The following is a 20,242-nucleotide window of genomic DNA, read 5'->3' on the forward strand; positions in this document are numbered from 1 at the left end:
ATGAGTTATTTCCATAGAAAGATTATGTAAATATTTACTTACATACATACTTTATTGTTTCCATTATAACAAGGCAGTAAAACGGTCAATAAAACAAAACAGAAGTCATCGACTTTAAAGGCCTACTGAAAGCCACTACTAGCGACCACGCAGTCTGATAGTTTATATATCAATGATGAAATATTAACATTGCAACACATGCCAATACGGCCTTTTTAGTTTACTAAATTACTATTTTAAATTTCCAGGGAATTTTGTCTTGAAAACGTTGTGTAATGATGACGTGTTACCATGATTTGATTAACGTGGACCCCGACTTAAACAAGTTGAAAAACTTATTGGGGTGTTACCATTTAGTGGTCAATTGTACGGAATTTGTACTGAACTGTGCAATCTACTAATAAAAGTATCAATCAATCAATCAATCAAGTGTACGCAAGACATCAGAGGATTTTAGGAAGTATGAGCGCTTGCACACACACACAGCTAAAAGTCGTCTGCTTTAACGGCATAATTACACAGTATTTTGGACATCTGTGTTGCTGAATCTTTTACAATTTGTTCAATTAATAATGGAGAAGTCACAGTAGAAAGATGGAGTTGGGAAGCTTTAGCCTTTAGCCACACAAACACAGGGTGATTCCTTGTTTAAAATTCCTGGAGGTGAAAATTTACTATGGTCAAGCGAACATGAATCAAGACAAAATGTCAACCAGAAGGTTTGGGTGAGAGAATTGTGGTTAAAAAGTCGCTTTCTTACCGGAGAAAAGCTGAGCTTGTGTGGTCCATAGCTGCCGTCGACTTCCCTGAGACACTGAGCCTCAAGACACCCGTGGACACACACCTCCGACTATCAGGTACTATTTAACTCACTAAAACACTAGCAACACAATAGAAAGATAAGGGATTTCCCAGAATTATCCTAGTAAATGTGTCTAAAAACATCGGAATCCATCCCAATCGCGTTTTTTTTTATTTTTACTTTTTTTTGTTTTTTCTAGTCCGTCGCTATCAATATCCTCAAACACGAATCTTTCATCCTCGCTCAAATTAATGGGGAAATTGTCGTTTTCTCGGTCCGAATAGCACTTTTTGTTGGAGGCTCCCATTATAAACAATCTGAATATGTGAGGAGCCATCAAACATGTGACGTCATCGGTACAGGCAAGGCTTTTGTCTTAGCACCAAAAGGTGCGAACTTTATCGTCGATGTTCTCTACTAAATCCTTTCAGCAAAAATATGGCAATATCGCGAAATGATCAGGTATGACACATAGAATCCCTGTGATCCCTGTTTAATAAGAACATCTCATTTCAGTAGGCCTTCAAGGTTTTACTAATTACGTATAAAATACTTAAAGGTCTAGCTCTGTCCTATCTTGCTGATTGTATTGTACCATATGTCCCGGCAAAAATCTGCGTTTAGTGATTATTAGTGATTCCCACAGCCCAAAGAAAGTCTGCGGGCTATGGAGCGTTTTCTATTCGGGCTCCAGTACTCTGAAATACCCTCAGTACTTCTACAGTTAGCGATGCTGCCTCAGTAGAAGCATTTAATCTAATCATCATGATGAACTTTCCTCAACTGTCTCAGTGTTTTTTTTTTGCCACTTGTGCCAGCTTTTTTGAAACTTATTGCAGGCATCAAATTCCAAATGAGCTATTATTTGCAAAACATCAAGTTTTCCAGTCCGAACATTAAATATCTTGTCTTTGCAGTCCATTCAATTGAATATTGGTTGAAAAGGATTTGCAAATCCTTTTCAACCTATATTCAATTGATTAGACTGATATAGATAGGATTTGCAAATCGGCAGCACGGTGGCAGAGGGGTTAGTGCGTCTGCCTCACAATACGACGGTCCTGACTAGTTCTGGGTTCAATCCCGGGCTCGGGATCTTTCTGTGTGGAGTTTGCATGTTCCGGGTAATCCGGTTTCCTCCCACTTCCAAAGACATGCACCTGGGGATAGGTTGATTGGCAACACTAAATGGTCCCTGGTGTGTGAATGTTGTCTGTCTATCTGTGTTGGCCCTGTGATGAGGTGGCGACTTGTCCAGGGTCTACCCCGCCTTCCGCCCGATTGTTGCTGAGATAGGCGCCAGCGACCCCAAAGGGAATAACCGGTAGAAAATTGATGGATGGATGGATTTGCAAATCAATGTATTCTGTGGTTAGAGTGTCCGCCCCGAGATCGGTAGGTTGTGAGTTCAAACCCCGGCCGAGTCATACCAAAGACTATAAAAAAATCGGACCCATTGCCTCCCTGCTTGGCACTCAGCATCAAGGCTTGGAATTAAGGGTTAAATCACCAAAAAATGATTCCCGGGCGCTGCACCGCTGCTGCTCACTGCTCCCCTCACCTCCCAGGGGGTGAACAAGGGGATGGGTCAAATGCAAAGGACAAATTTCACCACACTTTGTGTGTGTGTGTGTGTGTGTGTGTGTGTGTGTGTGTGTGTGTGTGTGTGTGAGAGAGAATCATTGGTACTTCAACCTTAACTTTAACTTTACACAACTTGCCAACTTCACTGGTTTTGGGGTTTGTATATCCTGTTAATTTATCTTAATCCAAAACATGTATTAAATGAAAAAGTTTGAGTCCTTCCATCCATCCATTTTCTAGTCAAATAGCATAAAAATAATTTCACACAGTGTGAATACAACTGAACTGTCCTGTATCTGTGCAAATGGCAATAAACATGTATTCATAAATATTTGTGTCAAAATGTAATATTTTTAAACAATTAATACCAAGACTGTCAGAAATATCCAGTTAACTAACTTGAATAATCACAAAACATATTGCAATAATCACTCAACTTATTTTGAACATGCTCCTTTCCATCAACTGCAGATGTTTACCTGGAAGACGTTGTGTAGTATTCGAGTAAACCATTTTATATCCCGGATTACCTTCCGACATTAAAAACTGAAAATATCTTTTTATTTTTATTATTTTAAATTATGTAAGCGAGTATTAAACTGTGAATATTAATTATTATTCCAGATTCAAAAGTGTGATCAATCTGATTAAAGAATCATTTGACATTACTAATTCACAGGGGTGTGACTCTTTGGGCTACGAACAATTTGATCCGATTACAATTTTGAAGGTGAGGATTCGATTCAGAGTCTATTCTTGATTCAACACGATTCTCCATTGGGACATGTATTAATTGGTATAATATTTATGGTTATAGTGTCCGCCCTGAGATCAGTAGGTCGTGAGTTCAAACCAGAGTCGTACCAAAGACTATAAAAATGGGATCCATTACCTCCCTGCTTGACTCTCAGCATCAAGGGTTGGAATTGTGGAGTTAAATCACCAAAAATGATTCACGGGCGCGGCCACCACTGCTGCTCACTGCTCCCCTCACCTCCCAGGGGGTGATCGAGGGTGATGGATCAAATGCAGATAATCATTTCTCCACACCTAGTGTGTGTGTGACAATTATGGGTACTTTAACTTAACTTGAACTTTGTAATCAAACTTTTTCAAAACAAGTTAGAAAAGTCCTTCTGTTTGCATGGAGATGACCTAAAAACATATTTTAAAAATAGATTTTTAAATAAATAAAAATAATAAAACATATATATATATATAATACAGTGGGGCAAAAAAGTATTTAGTCAGCCAGCGATTGTGCAAGTTCTCCCACTTAAAATGATGACAGAGGTCTGTCATTTTCATCATAGGTACACTTCAACTGTGAGAGACAGAATGTGGAAAAAAAATCCAGGAATTCACATCGTAGGAATTGTAAAGAATTTATTTGTAAATTATAGTGGAAAATAAGTATTTGGTCAACCATTCAAAGATCTCACTGATGGAAGGAGGTTTTGGCTCCAAATCTCACGATACATGGCCCCATTCATTCTTTCCTTAACACGGATCAATCGTCCTGTCCCCTTAGCAGAAAAACAGCCCCAAAGCATGATGTTTCCACCCCCATGCTTCACAGTAGGTATGGTGTTCTTGGGATGCAACTCAGTATTCTTCTTCCTCCAAACACGACGAGTTGAGTTTATACCCAAATGGATACATGGATGATACAGCAGAGGATTGGGAGAATGTCATGTGGTCAGATGAAACCCAAATAGAACTTTTTGGTATAAACTCAACTCGTCGTGTTTGGAGGAAGAAGAATACTGAGTTGCATCCCAAGAACACCATACCTACTGTGAAGCATGGGGGTGGAAACATCATGCTTTGGGGCTGTTTTTCTGCTAAGGGGACAGGACGATTGATCCGTGTTAAGGAAAGAATGAATGGGGCCATGTATCCTGAGATTTTGAGCCAAAACCTCCTTCCATCAGGGAGAGCTTTGAATGGTTGACCAAATACTTATTTTCCACACATAAATTCTTTAAAATTCCTACAATGTGAATTCCTGGATTTTTTTCCCCCATTCTGTCTCTCACAGTTGAAGTGTACCTATGATGAAAATGACAGATCTCTGTCATCATTTTAAGTGGGAGAACTTGCACAATCGCTGGCTGACTAAATACTTTTTTGCCCCACTGCACATACATATATATATATACACATATATATAAATACATATAAACACATGTATATATACATTGGGGCGGTATAGCTCGGTTGGTAGAGTGGCCATGCCAGCAACTTGAGAGTTCCAGGTTCGATCCCCGCTCCCGCCATCCTAGTCACTGCCGTTGTGTCCTTGGGCAAGACACTTTACCAACTTTCTCCCAGTGCCACCCACACTGGTTTAAATGTAACTTAGATATTGGGTTTCACTATGTAAAACACTTTGAGTCACTACAGAAAAACCGCTATATAAATATAATTCACTTCACTTCACATATATACTAGCTGATTGTTAGATCCGTGCCACTCCTGAAAAGCTCATCCGATTCCGATTAATAGGTAATAAAAGTACACACACACATGTCCAAGCTGTAAATATAATTCACTTCACTTCACATATATACTAGCTGATTGTTAGATCCGTGCCACTCCTGAAAAGCTCATCCGATTCCGATTAATAGGTAATAAAAGTACACACACACACATGTCCAAGCTGCACACACGAAGGCGTCGGGGAAACGCGAACACAGCTCAGCGCTCAGGAGCGCAGTTCACAGACTCTGGAGTGTGATGCTAATGATGGCAATTAATGGAGCCTGACAGCACAATCTGCTGCCCATTGTCTCCCAATAAACAGCCTTCCAGTCCACATGAGGCACCGGGGCAGGACAGCCTGGGTGGAGGGTCACACCTCAGGGGACATGGCTGATCCTGAAGTGGGGATTAACTCAATTAGAAAGGCCCTGTTTGATCAAAATGCACCGATGGACGCTACCTATTTCAGGCGTGTGTGTGTGTGTGTGTGTGTGTGTGTGTGTGTGTGTCTAAGGCGACTGTTGCCATTATTTGTTGCTGTGTGTATTGATGCAGCTGGTGTCAAGGCGATGCAGATCTGTGACCTTCTGCCTTATAATTATGTATTGTCATATATTTCAATAGCAAATAAGCTCCCATGTATTATCATCTAATGATAGATGATCCATGAATGTCCAATGCATGTTTGTCGCTACAGCTTTGAGTTATTATTAGAGGTGCATGATATATATACAGTGGGGCAAAAAAGTATTTAGTCAGCCAGCGATTGTGCAAGTTCTCCCACTTCGAATGATGACAGAGGTCTGTCATTTTCATCATAGGTACACTTCAACTGTGAGAGACAGAATGGGGAAAAAAATCCAGGAACTCACATTGTAGGAATTTTAAAGAATTTATCTGTAAATTATGGTGGAAAATAAGTATTTGGTCACTTCAAACAAGGAAGATCTCTGGCTCTCACAGACCTGTAACTTCTTCTTTAAGAAGCTCTTCTGTCCTCCACTCGTTACCTGTATTAATGGCACTTGTTTGAACTCGTTATCTGTATAAAAGACACATGTCCACAGCCTCAAACAGTCAGACTCCAAACTCCACTATGGCCAAGACCAAAGAGCTGTCGAAGGACAACAGGAAAAGAATTGTAGACCTGCACCAGACTGGAAAGAGTGAATCTACAATAGGCAAGCAGCTTGGTGTGAAAAAATCAACTGTGGGAGCAATTATCACAATATGGAAGACATACAAGACCACTGATAATCTCCCTCGATCTGGGGCTCCACGCAAGATCTCTTCCCGTGGGGTCAAAATAATCATGACAACGGTGAGCAAAAATCCCAGAACCACACGGGGGTACCTGGTGAATGACCTGCAGAGAGCTGGGACCAAAGTAACAAAGGTTACCATCCGTAACACACTACGCCGACAGGGAATCAAATCCTGCAGTGCCAGACGTGTCCCCCTGCTTAAGCCAGTGCATGTCCAGGCCTGTCTGAAGTTTGCCAGAGAGCACATGGGAGAATGTCATGTGGTCAAATGAAACCAAAATAGAACTTTTTGGTATGAACTCATCTCGTCTTGTTTGGAGGAAGAAGAATACTGAGTGGCATCCCAAGAACACCATACCTACTGTGAAGCATGGGGGTGGAAATATCATACTTTTGGGGCTAAGGGGACAGGACGATTGATCCGTGTTAATGAAAGAATGAATGGGGCCATGTATCGTGAGATTTTGAGCCAAAACCTCCTTCCATCAGTGAGAGCTTTGAATGGTGGACCAAAAACCTTTTTCCATCATAATTTACAAATAAATTCTTTAAAATTCCTACAATGTGAATTCCTGAAAAAAAAAATTCCCATTCTGTCTCTCACAGTTGAAGTGTACCTATGATGAAAATGACAGACCTCTGTCATCATTTTAAGTGGGAGAACTTGCACAATCGCTGGCTGACTAAATACTTTTTTGCCCCACTGTGTGTATGTATATATATATATGTCCCACTCTCCCGTGTGGAGGGGGTCCGGTCCGATCCGGTGGCCATGTACTGCTCGCCTGTGTATCGGCTGGGGACATCTCTGCGCTGCTGGTCCGCCTACGCTTGGGATGGTTTCCTGCTGGCTCCGCTGTGAACGGGACTCTCGCTGCTGTGTCTTGGATCCTCTTTGGACTGGACTCTGGCGACTGTGTTGGATCCATTGTGGATTGAACTTTCACAGTATCATGTTAGATCCGCTCACTATCCATTGCTTTCCTCCTCTCCAAGGTTCTCATAGTCATTATTGTCACCGACGTCCCACTGGGTGTGAGTTTTCCTTGCCCTTATGTGGGCCTACCGAGGATGTCGTGGTGGTTTGTGCAGCCCTTTGAGACACTAGTGATTTAGGGCTATATAAGTAAACATTGATTGATTGATTGATTGATTGATATATATATATACACATATAAATATAATCACATTTTTATTTGATTTTTGAAAATTATGAATCGATTTAGAATCGGGGTTAATAAGAATCGCTATACAGATGCGAATCAAAAAAATGTTTTGCACCACTAGTAATTAACACACATAATTACTTAATCAAGGTGAACTTTACTTTTTTTTTAAAGACATTTTACTAAAGAAATGAGGGGGACCATGGTAACTTAATTCATGCAAATAATGCTTCAATCTAGATTAAATATTGCAATTGCACAAAACACGACTGTATGTGCAATAGGAAGAAAATGCATTCATGATAAGGAAAATACAAAAAATGGACATACAGCTTCAGAGTACTTGCTGGTTTGCAGACAATAAATGCATTAACAAAACCTAAAGTTTCAATAAACATTGGGAAGAGAATGATAGCAGCCAGTTCCTTGGCCCTGCTGTGGGGGAAAAAAGCAGTAAAATAAAGTTACTCCACAGTAAGGCACAGTCAGGTCTTCCTCGATCTTTGTGAGCGGCTCAGACTTTGAGCCAAAGCAGGGTATCAGTAGTGATCTGCACGGCTTTCCCGCTCAAAGAGCCACGGCTAAGCAGCGAGGAGGCTTTTCCTCCTTGGAGGAACAATGAGCTCATTAAAGGAGCAAACAGATTATAAGTGTTTTTCAATAGGTGTCCCTAAAAAGAGTCTGGGGGCCTTGGTAGCTCCCAGCAGGCTGAGATAAGATGACACTTGCACATCTGGTCCGCTGGCTTCTTTGCGTCAATGCCGCTTGTGCGTCTGAGCTTTTTAACACTGAACACTGTGACCTCTCGGGAGCAAAAGCTTACAACTTGCCAAAATACAAGTCTAGCATTTTCTAAAGCAGGGGTGTCTGACTCATTTCAGCTCAGGGGCCACATGGAAGAAAATCTATTCCCAAGTGGGCCGGACTGGTAAAATCATGGCATAATGACTAAAGAATAAAGACAACTTCAGATTGTTTTCTTAGTTTGAAAATAGACCAAGCACATTCTAGAAATGGAGAAATCAAAATGTATTTTTTTACACTTACCATATTTTCCAGATTATATATATTTTTTCCTTAAAACTCGACAGTGCACCTAATGTACGGAATCATTATGGTTTTGCTTACAGACCTCAAAGCAATTTTATTTGGGACATGGTGTAATGATAAGTGTGACCCGTAGATGACAGTCAAACATAAGAGATACGTGGAGTCTGCAGTATGATGGCAATATGACTCAAGTAAACAACAACACAATTTTATGTGTTACATTTTAAATATAAAACATTACATACGACGCTCAAAAATCGATCAAAATGTTTTAGTACCACTTTGGTAAGCTAAGAAGCCGCACCTCTTGATGTGCTTCAAGATACGAGTATTATTGTGACGTGTGTATAAGGTAAGACATATTATCTGACATTTTGTTTCGCAATATAATGCAAAAGCAACTTGTCATACCTTCTGGTACCTGCTGATTGTATTTGGGATCTGCATAAATCCTGAAAAATTGCACCTGTCCGCCTTTGTATTCCGTGCCGACGTCATAGTCGATCGTGAGTTCAAACCCCGGCCGAGTCATATCAAAGACTATAAAAATGGGACCCATTACCTCCCTGCTTGGCACTCCGCATCAAGGGTTGGAATTGGGGGTTAAATCACTAAAAATGATTCCCAGGCGTGGCCACCGCTGCTGCTCACTACTCCCCTCACCTCCCAGGGGGTGATCAAGGGTGATGGGTTAGATGCAGGGAATAATTTTGCCACACCTAGTATGTGAGTGACAATCATTGGTACTTTAGCTTTAAGTTCCTTCTTTATCTCTATCTTCTTGTTATGGGACATCCATCCTCTGCTGTTGCCATTTCTAATATAAAGTAGTGTAAAGTTCTTACTTATATCTGTCAGTAAACTCGCCGGGAAAGCGCAAAAAAATACCGGTCGGACAGTTTTTAACGGGACACATTTGTTGTTGTTTCCGGAAAAGGAGATGCTGCTCCGTCATTGATTGAAGTAAAGTCTGAATGTCATTAAAACAGTTAGCTCCATCTTTTGACACTTCTTCCACTCCCGTCCTTGCACGCTACACCGCTACAACAAAGATGACCGGGAGAAGATGCTGTCGAAGGTGAGCCACGTAAATAAGAAAACAGCTTGAAGATGAACTGTAAAACATAATGTATGCAACATTTTGACCAAAGAACCACCATTACGTGTTATGTAGAGCAGTGGTTCTCAACCTTTTTTCAGTGATGTACCCCCCTGTGAATTTTTTTGGGTTGAAAAAAGGAGATAAATAAGTAAAATACAGCACTATGTCATCAGTTTCTGATTTATTAAATTGTATAACAGTGCAAAATATTGCTCATTTGTAGTGGTCTTTCTTGAACTATTTGGAAAAAAAAGATATAAAAATAACTAAAAACGTTTTGAAAAATAAACAAGTGATTCAATTATAAATAAAGATTTCTCCACATAGAAGTAATCATCAACTTAAAGTGCCCTCTTTGTGGATTGTAATAGAGATCCATCTGAATTCATCAACTTCATTCTAAACATTTCTTCACAAAAAAAGAAATCTTTAACATCAATATTTATGGAACATGTCCACAAAAAATCCAGCTGTCAACACTGAATATTGCATTGTTGCATTTCTTTTCACAGTTTATGAACTTACATTCATATTTGGTTGAAGTATTATTCAATAAATATATTTATAAAGGATTTTTGAATTGTTGCTATTTTTAGAATATTTTTGAAAAATCTCGTTTGAGAACCACTGACTCTACAGAACAGATCAAATTTGGTATTTTTATAAACGACTGTAACATAATCAGCATTATTATGCGCCACGCAAAAAACGTTCTACACAAATGTTGATTTATGAAAGTAAGGCGTACATTTTCTAATTGGCTTAATGGGTTACAATTATCAATCAAATCTTTGAGAATGATTAAGAGTACAAAAGGCCTTAAAGGCCTACTGAAAGCCACTACTAGCGACCACACAGTCTGATAGTTTATATATCAATGATGAAATATTAACATTGCAACACATGCCAATACGGCCGCTTTAGTTTACTAAATTGCATTTTTAAATTTCCCGCAGAGTTTCTTGTTGAAAACGTCGCGGAATGATGACGCATGTCGTCTCGGGTTGGAGCGGACATATCAGCCCAGCAGCACACACACGGCTAAAAGTTGTCTCTTTTCATGGCATAATTACACAGTAATTTGGACATCTGTGTTGCTGAATCTTTTGCAATTGGTTCAATTAATAATGGAGACTATAAATAAAAATGCTGTAGGTGGAAAGCGGTGGATTGCAGCTGCCTTTAGCACCGAGACACAGCCGGTGTTTCGTTGTTTGTTGTGAAGCTTTAACACAGAGCGGCCAAGCGAACGTCAACCAGCAAGTTTTTGAATGGGAAAATTGTCGGCTCTTACCGGAGACTTCAGTGGATTATGGGACCTTCTCCTGTAGCTGTCAAAAAGGCAGCTGTGATGTTGGCTCCTCATCAGCTTCTCTCAGAGACACTGGCGTTCACCGCAGCCATCCGACTTTCAGGTATGACTTTACTCATCTAATATCACTAAAATACTATTAATACAATAAGCAGATAAGGGATTTTCCAGAATTGTCTTAGTAAATGTGTCTAATTACATCTGAAATGCTACCACTGCCGCCGGCCGGAGCCGTCGCTTTTTCTTTTTTTTTTTTCTTAATGCCTCACTGTAACTTTCCTCATCCACGAATCTTTCATCCTCGCTCAAATTAATGGGGGAATTGTCGGTTTCTCGGTCTGAATTGCTCTTGCTGCTGGTGGCCATGATTGTAAACAATGTTCAGATGTGAGGAGCTCCACAACCCGTGACATCACGCGCACATCGTCTGCTACTTCCGGTACAGGCAAGGCTTTTTTTATTAGTGACCAAAAGTTGCGAACTTTATCGTCGATGTTTTCTACTAAATCCTTTCAGTAAAAATATGGCAATATCGCGAAATGATCAAGTATGACACATAGAATGGTACTGCTATCCCCGTTTGAATAACAAAATCTCATTTCAGTAAGCCTTTAATGGGTTACAATTATCAATCAAATCTTTGAGAATGATTAAGAGTACAAAAGCCCTTAAATGTATATCTTTGTTAAAAACATTTATTTATTTTTATTTTAGTATTATTACTTTATCTGTATATGCTTTTGTTTTCTTTCCTTGGTGTTGAAAGTGCCTTGATATTTGTGTGAATTATAAATGTATAAATAAAATAAAAATTAAAAAAAATAAACGCTCGTCTGACAGCTGGCTCTTCCGCATTCATCAGCCAATCAGAGACGCAGGAAGAGCCCGGCGCAGGGCAACCAGGAAGTGCTCCTCTCCATGTAATGTCTTATCTAAAACTACTGGGCGCCACCTTAGGAAAACTAACAACCTTTTTAGCTCTCACGGTCGTCTTTGTCGCAGCTTTTCTGGAGTATTTTGACGACCCCGAACCAGGCCACATCACCAGGTAACGATGAACGCGACGCCGCTGATATACGGATATTGTCTTGTTGTTGCTAAAGCTAAGTGGTTACGTCAGCGACACACATGATTAGCGACCTAACAACAGAACGTAATTAAACATGTTTTAATAGAAAACGTATACACCGGAAACTAAATTGGATTCCATACAAGAGTTATGTAAAAAAAAAAAAAAAAAAAATGTTCCACCTCCCGTGAGGTGAGGCGAGTAGTGAGCAGCAGCGGTGGCCGCACTCAGCAATCATTACCTCCAATTCCAACCCTTGATGCTGAGTGCCAAGCAAGGAGGTAATGGGTCCCATTTTTGTAGTCTTTGGTATGACTCGGCCCGGGTTTGAACTCACAACCTACTGATCTCAGGGCGTATTGTGTTGTTTACACTATTAGCAGTTATAAGTCCATCCATATACAAACCCTGTTTCCATATGAGTTGGGAAATTGTGTTAGATGTAAATATAAACAGAATACAATGATTTGCAAATCATTTTCAACCCATATTCAGTTGAATATGCTACAAAGACAACATATTTGATGTTTAAACTGATAAAAAAAAAAAATTATTTTTTATTTTTTTACAAATAATCATTAACTTTCGAATTTGATGCCAGCAACACGTGACAAAGAAGTTGGGAAAGGTGGCAATAAATACTGATAAAGATGAGGAATGCTCATCAAACACTTATAAGGAACATCCCACAGGGATGGGGCGGCATAGCTCGGTTGGTTAAGTGGCCGTTCCAGCAACTTGAGGGTTGCGGATTCGATTCCCGTTTGTGCCATCCTAGTTACTGCTGTTGTGTCCTTGGGCAAGACACTTTACCCACCTGCTCCCAGTGCCACCCACACTGGTTTAAATGTAACTTAGATATTGGGTGTCACTATGTAAAGCGCTTTGAGTCACTTGAGAAAAGCGCTATATAAATATAATTCACAATTCACTTCACAGGTGTGCAGGCTAATTGGGAACAGGTGGGTGCCAAGATGTGGTATAAAAGCAGCTTCCATGAAATGCTAAGTAATTCACAAACAAGGATGGGGTGAGGGTCACCACTTTTTAAGCAAATTTTCAAACAGTTTTAGAACATTTTTCAATGAGCTATTGCAAGGAATTTAGGGATTTTACCACCGTAAAATCATCAAAAAGTTCAGAGAATCTGGAGAAATCACTGCACGTAAGCGATGATATTACGGACTTTTGATCCCTCACGCGGCACTGCACCAAAAACCAACATCGGTGTGTAAAGGATATCACTACATGGGCTCAGGAACACTTCATAAAACCACTGTCAGTAACTACAATTGGTCGCTACATCTGTAAGTGCAAGTTAAAACTCTACTATGCAAAGCAAAACCCATTTATCAACAACACCAAGGAACGCCGCTGGCTTGGCTGGGCCCGAGCTCACCTAAGATGAACTGATGCAAAGTGGAAAAGTGTCCTGTGGTCTGACGAGTCCACATTTCCAATTATATCTGGAAACTGTGGACGTGGTGTCCTCCAGAACAAAGAGGAAAATAACCATCCGGATTGATATAGGCGCAAAGTTCAAAAGCCCGCATCTGTGATGGTATGGGGGTGTATTAGTGCCCAAGGCATGGGTAACTTACACATCTGTGAAGGCACCATTAATGCTGAAAGGTCCATACAGGTTTTGGAGCAACATATGTTGTCATCCAAGCAACGTTATCATGGACGCCCCTGCTTATTTTAGCAAGACAAGTGTTACAACAGCATGGCTTCGTAAAAAAAGAGTGCAGGTACTTTCCTGGCCCGCCTGCAGTCCAGACCTGTCTCCCATCGAAAATGTGTGGCGCATTATGAAGCCTAAAATACGACAGCTGAGACCCCGGACTGTTGAACGACTGAAGCTCTACATAAAACAAGAATGGGAAAGAATTCCACTTTCGAAGCTTCAACAATTAGTTTCCTCAGTTCCCAAAGGTTTATAGAGTGTTGTTAAAAGAAAAGGTGATGTAACACAGTGGTGAACATGCCCTTTCCCAACTACTTTGGCACGTGTTGCAGCCATGAAATTCTAAGTTAGTTAATGTTTGCAAAAAAAAAAGTTTTTGAGTTTGAACATCAAATATGTTGTCTTTGTAGCATATTCAACTGAATATGGGTTGAAAATAATTTGCAAATCATTGTATTTTGTTTATATTTACATCCAACACTATTTCCCAACTCATATGGAAACAGGGATTGTATTTTGTACTGCTTGTCCCTTTCATTTGGACATTAACATTTTTCAACAAGCAGTACTAACTGTATTTTTACACTGAAATAACCTTATTCACGTCTTTCACCAAGCTCTTCAAGCCCGGGGTAAATTAAAAACAGGTGCAAATACAATATTTGTTGTCCAACTATTCAATAAATGTCCACTGACTTATTGTTTTGATTGATTGATTGAAACTTTTATTAGTCAATTGCACACAGTAGAGTACATATTCCATACAATTGACCACTAAATGGTCACACCCGAATACGTTTTTTAACTTGTTTAAGTCTGGGTCCACGTTAATCAATTCATGGTAAAATTGATTAACATGGAAGCTGCTTTTAGACCCAATCTTGTTGTTTGACAAATGTTATTAATTTGTCATTGTTGCATTGACAAATATGACAAACAACATTGTTTGGCACGTTTACTACTAGATGTGTGTATAGTTTTAGAACTCAACTGATTTACATTAAACAAGAAATATCAGACATGACTTGTATTAACGATTCCAGTGACGTAATGTTGTTTTGCTGTGATAAATATGAAGAAAGTTACTCATATTTAAAATGGTGAAAATGCAGTCAACTTTTTTAAAACAAAGTCAATGGTGCTCATGATTCAGGCTGTGACCATTTGAAATAACTTTGTTAGTGTTTACCCCATTTTAAGAAGGGTGGTATCATTGGAAAGTGTTGCTAAACAAAAAAAGTGTTTCTAAGTGATAGTGTATTTTTATTTGATTAAATTCATGAAATTAGCTTTGAAAGCGACAGACAATTTGAGGAAACAAGGCTGGTCGGATTCGGCAATCAGCGGGTCCAAAAAAAATCAGTGTGAAGAATTATTTGGCAGACTCACATGTAAATGTATAACTTTTATTATAATAGGAATTCCAATGAACACTTTATTCACTGTAGATCAGTGGTCCCCAACCACCGTACCGATTGGTACCGGCCCGCAGAAATTTTTTTTATAAAAAAAAATAAATAAATAAATAAATTATCTTTTCATTAAATCAACATAGAAAATACAATATACACTTACAATCCGTGCAAAAACCTCCCTTTTTCATGACCAAAACGTCCCTTTTTTATGACAAAGAAGAAGAAAAAAAGGACACCCCCTCCCGGGCCGCGGGACAAATTATTAAGCGTTGACCGGTCTGCGGATACAAAAAGGTTGGGGACCACTGCTGTAGATGTTTGGCAAGGGATGCACAGTACAGGCCTAAAGTTTGGACACACCTTCTCATTCAATGTGTTTTCTATATTTTCATGACTATTTACATTGTAGATGGTCATTGAAGGCATCACAACTATGAATGAACACATGTGGAGTTATGTACTTAACAAAAGAAGGTGAAATAACTTAAAACATGTTTATATTCTATTTTCTTCAAAATAGCCACCGATTGCTCTGAATACTTTTTCGCACACTCTTGGCATTCTCTCAATGAGCTTCGAGAGGTCGTCACCTGAAAGGGTTTTCACTTCACAGGTGTCGTAGTTTTGATGCCTTTAGTGACAATCTACAATCTAAATAGTCATGAAAATAAAGAAAACACTTTGACATTAGAAGGTGTGTACAAACGTTTGGCCTGTGCTGTATGTGAAGTGTAATCTTGACAAATTTTGTCAGAGTTTTGTGGTGACTGAAGTACTGATGTCAATCAAAGCTCCTCATCCCACCCCCCGGATTGTAAATGATGTAAATAAGTCAATGTACATACTATGATGATTAACTTGTGTGATGACTGTATTATGCTGATAGTATATATTTGAATTGATTAACGTGGACCCCGACTTAAACAAGTTGAAAACTTATATGGGTGTTACCATTTAGTGGTCAATTGTACGGAATATGTACTGTACTGTGCAACCTACTGATAAAAGTTTCAATCAAAAAATCCATCCCACCTCACAGGTGTGGCATATGAAGACGCTGATTAAACAGCGTGATTACTGCACAGGTGTGCCTTCGGCGCCACACAATAGTGTAATCAATCTGTATTTGAAAATGTATAATTTGACAACACTAGATAAAACCAATGGAATGTCCATATATTGCAGCGATTAACTCTTTTATTGAAGTGCAACAAATTTGAAAATACTTAAAGGGGAACATTATCACAATTTCAAAAGGGTTAAAAACAATAAAAATCCATTCCCAGTGGCTTGTTGTATTTTTTGAAGTTTTTTTCTAAATTTTACAGGTCCCCAAATATCCCTAAAAAAAGCTATAAAGTGCTTGATTTTCGTTATTTGCGATGAGACTATCCATTTCCCTGTGACGTCACACAGTGCTGCCAATGTAAACAAACAATGTGAATACCACAGCAAGATATAGCGACATTAGCTCGGATTCAGACTCGCATTTAAGCGATTTAACAGATTACGCATGTATTGAAACGGATGGTTGGAGTATGAAAATATTGAAGAAGAAACTGAAGCTATTGAGCGAATAGCTATTGACGCTATTCATAGCCATAGCATGGCCGAATAGCTGCGTTAGCATCGCCGGTAAAATGTGCGGACCAAACGATCAGGACTTTCGCATCTTGTGACAGTGGAGCAACTTTAATCCTTCGATTGGTAAGTGTTTTTTTCGCATTAAATGTGGGTGGAAGGAAACGTAATATAGTTGCAAATGCATCTACAGGTTATCCATACATCTCTGTGCCATGTCTGCCTTAGCATCGCCGGTAAATAGGATGTTAGCGTCTATTAGCGTAGCATGTTAGCATTGATTAGCTGGCAGTCACGCCGCAACCAAATATGTCTGAATAGCACATAGGTCAACATCAACAAAACTCACCTTTGTGATTTTGTTGACTTTATAGTTGCAAATGCATCTGGAGGTTATCCATACATCTCTGTGCCATGTCTGTCATCGCCGGTAAAATGTGGAGACACTTTGGCACATTCAATGGGGGTCTGGCGGAAGACACTTTGGCATCTTCGGGCCGGTGGTGCAACTTGAATCCCTCCATGTTAGTGTTGTTACACCCTCCGACAACACACCGACGAGGCATGATGTCTCCAAGGTTCCAAAAAATAGTCAAAAAAACGGAAAATAACAGAGCTGAGACCCAATGTTTACAATGTGTTGAAAATGAAAATGGCGGCTGTATTACCTCGGAGACGTCACGTTCTGACGTCATCCCAAAAAGAGCGATGAACAGAAAGGCGTTTAATTCGCCAAAATTCACCCATTTAGAGTGAGGAAATCTGTTAAAAAAATATATGGTCTTTTTTCTGCACCATCAAGGTATATATTGATGCTTACATAGGTCTGGTTGGTGATAATGTTCCCCTTTAATGCATACAGCTTTCTAGAAAGAACGCTACTAGCACATCGAAAAACAAGTAGTGAACGACAAACAGCGCTGGCAAACTTTTTTATAATCGTGATTTATCCAAATTCAAGAAGAAAGAATTAGAAAATAATAATTTGACAATACTGAATAAAACATTTTGAAAACAGGTTACAAAAGCCTTTCTTGGCTGCTAATGTATGACTTGTACACCTGCAACGAGTAAGAGAGTAGACAGCTTAAAAATAAGATATGTATTGATTGATTGAAACTTGTATTAGTAGATTGCACAGTACAGTACATAACACCCGAGTACGTTTTTCAACTCATTCTATCTCGTTTGAACTGTCTATCGACAATTTCGAAAGACGATGGTAGCTATTCAAGGATTCCAAAGGCGGCCAGTTGGAATGGATGGTTAGGGCAGAGCTGTGGCCACTCAGACTTTGGCATTTTCTAAATTGAATATGGAATTGGACAACATATTGGAGAAGCTCTCTGCTCTGCAAGGCAAATTTATGATCAACTGAGCAGACAAATCTTTGGAATGTGTTTGTTCGCCCTACCCAAAACAATACTTATCTACAATTCGACTCCCTCATTCGCCTTGGCTATACCCACGTACTAGATACATGTCAGGGCTTCACGGTGGCAGAGGGGTTAGTGTGTCTGCCTCACAATACGAAGGTCCTGCAGTCCTGGGTTCAAATCCAGGCTCGGGATCTTTCTGTGTGGAGTTTGCATGTTCTCCCCGTGACTGCGTGGGTTCCCTCCGGGTACTCCGGCTTCCTCCCACTTCCAAAGACATGCACCTGGGGATAGGCCCCTCCCACTTCCAAAGACATGCACCTGGGGATAGGTTGATTGGCAACACTAAATTGGCCCTAGTGTGTGAATGTGAGTGTGAATGTTGTCTGTCTATCAGTGTTGGCCCTGTGATGAGGTGGCGATTTGTCCAGGGTGTACCCCGCCTTCCGCCCGATTGTAGCTGAGATAGGCGCCAGCGCCCCCCGCGACCCCGAAAGGGAATAAGCGGTAGAAAATGGATGGATGGATAGATACATGTCTTTTTTTAAAAAATGGGTTCTTTTAAGTTGTGAATCAATAAACAATCATAACAAACAAACAAAACAATCAGGTTTTGGATGTCATTGATTAACCTCAGCTAAAGATGCACATTGCATGGTAACCATTTTGTTTTGGCACACAGAATGGCCGCAGCAGACATAAAAAACTTGGAGGAAAATTTCAGGCAGCAGAACAAGAGCTGCTTCATCCTGGGAGCCTCCGGGGAAACTGGCAAGCTGTTGCTTCAAGATTTGCTACAGCGCAACATCTTCTCCAAGATCACCCTCATCGGGAGGAGACAGCTCTCCTTTGAGGACAAAGCATACGAAAATCTGGTCAGTTGACCAACGGGCAATCTTTGTTGCGGTGGCGTGGATAATGTCTGCTATTTTCTTCACTTTGTCACATGTCCGTCTTCAGGTCCAAGAAGTGGTGGACTTTGAGAAGCTGGATGATTACGCTGCTGCTTTCCAAGGTCATGATGTTGGCTACTGCTGCCTGGGAACAACCAGGGCCAAAGCCGGGGCTGTGAGTGCATCATCAGCATCATTTCTTTTTATTCCCTTCATGAAAATGCATATATATAAGTCACATACAGTTCACACTTTCATTGTTTTTTTTTGTTTCTTATACATTTCCATGATCAGAAAGGAACAGATGGAAGAATAATATTATATTTATCTGCCCCCTTTTTTAACACAAATTATTTTTAGATGATAGGGGCTTCACGGTGGCAGAGGGGTTAGTGCGTCTGCCTCACAATCCGAAGTTCCTGCAGTCCTGGGTTCAAATCCAGGCTCGGGATCTTTCTGTGTGGAGTTTGCATGTTCTCCCTGTGAATGCGTGGGTTCCCTCCGGGTACTCCGGCTTCCTCCCACTTCCAAAGACATGCACCTGGGGATAGGTTGATTGGCAACACTAAATGGTCCCTAGTGTGTGAATGTTGTCTGTCTATCTGTGTTGGCCCTGCGATGAGGTGGCGACTTGTCCAGGGTGTACCCCGCCTTCCGCCCGATTGTAGCTGAGATAGGCGCCAGCGCCCCCCGCGACCCCGAAAGGGAATAAGCGGTAGAAATGGATGGATGGATTTTTAGATGACTATCACTGTTCCCTCCACCAACACCCGAGCTCCAACATGCTTTTTAATTTTCCTTTAAGGATTTTCACAATGACACGTCCAATCAAAATTAATAATCAGTTTGATTTAATGCCAGTTGTCGCTTTTTGCAACTCTTTTTAAGTTCCAAAATATGCTTGCAACTTTTTAAGTCTTTTTAGAGGATTCCATGCTTTCACGCCAGCAACAGACAAGCACATTTGTTTCAAATTTGTTCACGCTCTTGGATGTTTAAAGTCATACTGAAATACATTTGTATTCTATATTGGTTCTTACTTGACATATTTCAAAAATCAATATCCCACGTGAATTATAATTTTTTCCTCTTAATTTAAATAACCTGAGAATACAAGCTGGAAGGCTGTTGTTCTTTACTTGAAACATAATTTCCATTGCTTTTAAAAACACAATATCTGAAAATGTTAACACATTAGAACTTATGAATAATGGATTGCTATGTTCATAGTAGCACGCTTTGTGAATTATTCTAATGACCCTTTTTTGCAGTTTAATTAGATTAGATTAGAGAGTACTTTATTTATTCCTTCAGGAGAATTCAAATTTTCAGCACAATCCCATTCAAGATCAGACAAACATTACAGGGAGACAGAATTATTGGGTCTATGTTTGTTTTTTTATAAACATTTCCCCAAAATTCAACACAATATATTAGATATGGAAAAATAAAAGAA

At 39.9% G+C, this 20,242-nt stretch overlaps 1 protein-coding gene across 8 annotated transcripts in view; it reads left to right on the plus strand.

Moving 5' to 3' along the window:
* nav2a (neuron navigator 2a) overlaps positions 1-20,242 on the plus strand; it is a 460,666-nt gene that overhangs the window by 426,493 nt on the left and 13,931 nt on the right. For 7 of the 8 annotated variants that reach the window (XR_009804322.1, XR_009804321.1, XR_009804323.1 and 4 more), the window contains 2 exons: positions 18,576-18,768; positions 18,854-18,961. Coding sequence is in view for 1 of the 8 variants with exons in the window: in XM_061887615.1 (XP_061743599.1) it covers positions 18,576-18,768; positions 18,854-18,961 (301 nt within the window). In the remaining 7 variants the exon portion in view is untranslated. Of the gene's footprint in view, positions 1-11,621; positions 11,814-18,575; positions 18,769-18,853; positions 18,962-20,242 lie in introns of those variants that run through there. The other variant, XR_009804327.1, reaches the window with a different exon arrangement.

This window comes from Nerophis ophidion, linkage group LG25 (genome assembly GCF_033978795.1).
Source record: "Nerophis ophidion isolate RoL-2023_Sa linkage group LG25, RoL_Noph_v1.0, whole genome shotgun sequence".
NCBI classification, from domain to species: domain Eukaryota; kingdom Metazoa; phylum Chordata; class Actinopteri; order Syngnathiformes; family Syngnathidae; genus Nerophis; species Nerophis ophidion.